This window comes from Volvox carteri, assembly GCF_000143455.1.
Source record: "Volvox carteri f. nagariensis unplaced genomic scaffold VOLCAscaffold_22, whole genome shotgun sequence".
In the NCBI taxonomy this organism is placed as follows: domain Eukaryota; kingdom Viridiplantae; phylum Chlorophyta; class Chlorophyceae; order Chlamydomonadales; family Volvocaceae; genus Volvox; species Volvox carteri.
Genome location: NW_003307565.1, coordinates 792,779 through 793,709, shown reverse-complemented (window position 1 = coordinate 793,709; position 931 = coordinate 792,779). Strand labels below are relative to the sequence as shown.

Sequence of the window (931 nt, the reverse complement as noted above, 5' to 3'; positions counted from 1 at the left end):
TGTAACAGAGGGAAAGAAGGGCGGGAGGAGAAAGGGCGAGCAGGACAAGGGGGCAGGAAAGGGGCGTCAGACAGTCGACTTGACAAAGATTGGCGGGGCTGGTCGAGGACGCGAAACATGCACAAAAGAACACTCTTCCACCCTCACCCACCCACCCACCCACCTATCCTAAAAGGTGCACAGTCCGCTTGTAACCCAACCTAACCCCCTTCACAACTCCCTACCCCTATATTACCAGCTCCCCGCCGCTCCTCCCCACTCCCACTCCCACTCCCATTCCCACCCCCACTCCCCCCACCCCACCCACCCCCCACCACCACTCCCACCCACCCACCCCACCACTGCCGCTCCCACCACCACCATCACGCACCAATATGATTCCAAACTCCCGCAGACTGGGCTCCGGTTTGAGCTCCTGCTGGTCCGCCACGAACCTGGCCTTGGCCCTCACGAACCTCTTACCGCCCATGTGCTGCTTCACGGCCGCAAGGCTCTTCTCGAGCAGCTGACCCGTCAGAGCGCAGTACAGCATGTGGCTGGGGAGGGAGGGAGGAGTGGGAGGGGGCCGGGGGGGCCGGGGAGGTGGGAGGGGGGGAGGGCGGGAGGGAGGGACAGGGGACATGAAATGCAAACGTCACGGAAAGTTTATTGATTGTGTATGGGGAGTGAAGGGGAGGGTGGGAGGAGGTAATGGGGGAGGGGGCGACTTGAAGGGAAAAGGGGATCCGAGTGGAGTTGGTTGGTTGGTTGGTTGGCATGTAAATGTATGTATGTATGTATGTATGTCATGGATCGGAGGCTGGCGTGTGTTTTGGGGCCAGCTAGCACACGTGTATGTTGCCGTACGGTGGTGGCAGCCGCGCTGCTGGCCTGTGGTACCTGTGCCAGTGCCAGTGCTACCAAGAGGGGGAGGGGGGGCGAGGGGGGTGAG

At 61.5% G+C, this 931-nt stretch overlaps 1 protein-coding gene across 1 annotated transcript in view; it reads right to left on the bottom strand.

The window, feature by feature from the left end:
• Nucleotides 1-370: 370 nt before the first annotated feature.
• Nucleotides 371-931, bottom strand: part of VOLCADRAFT_117791 (uncharacterized protein) — a gene marked incomplete at both ends in the record, with an annotated part of 1,700 nt that continues 1,139 nt past the window's right edge. The window contains one exon of the mRNA XM_002951111.1: nucleotides 371-536. Coding sequence (XP_002951157.1) covers nucleotides 371-536 — 166 coding nt within the window. The remainder of the gene's footprint in view (nucleotides 537-931) is intronic.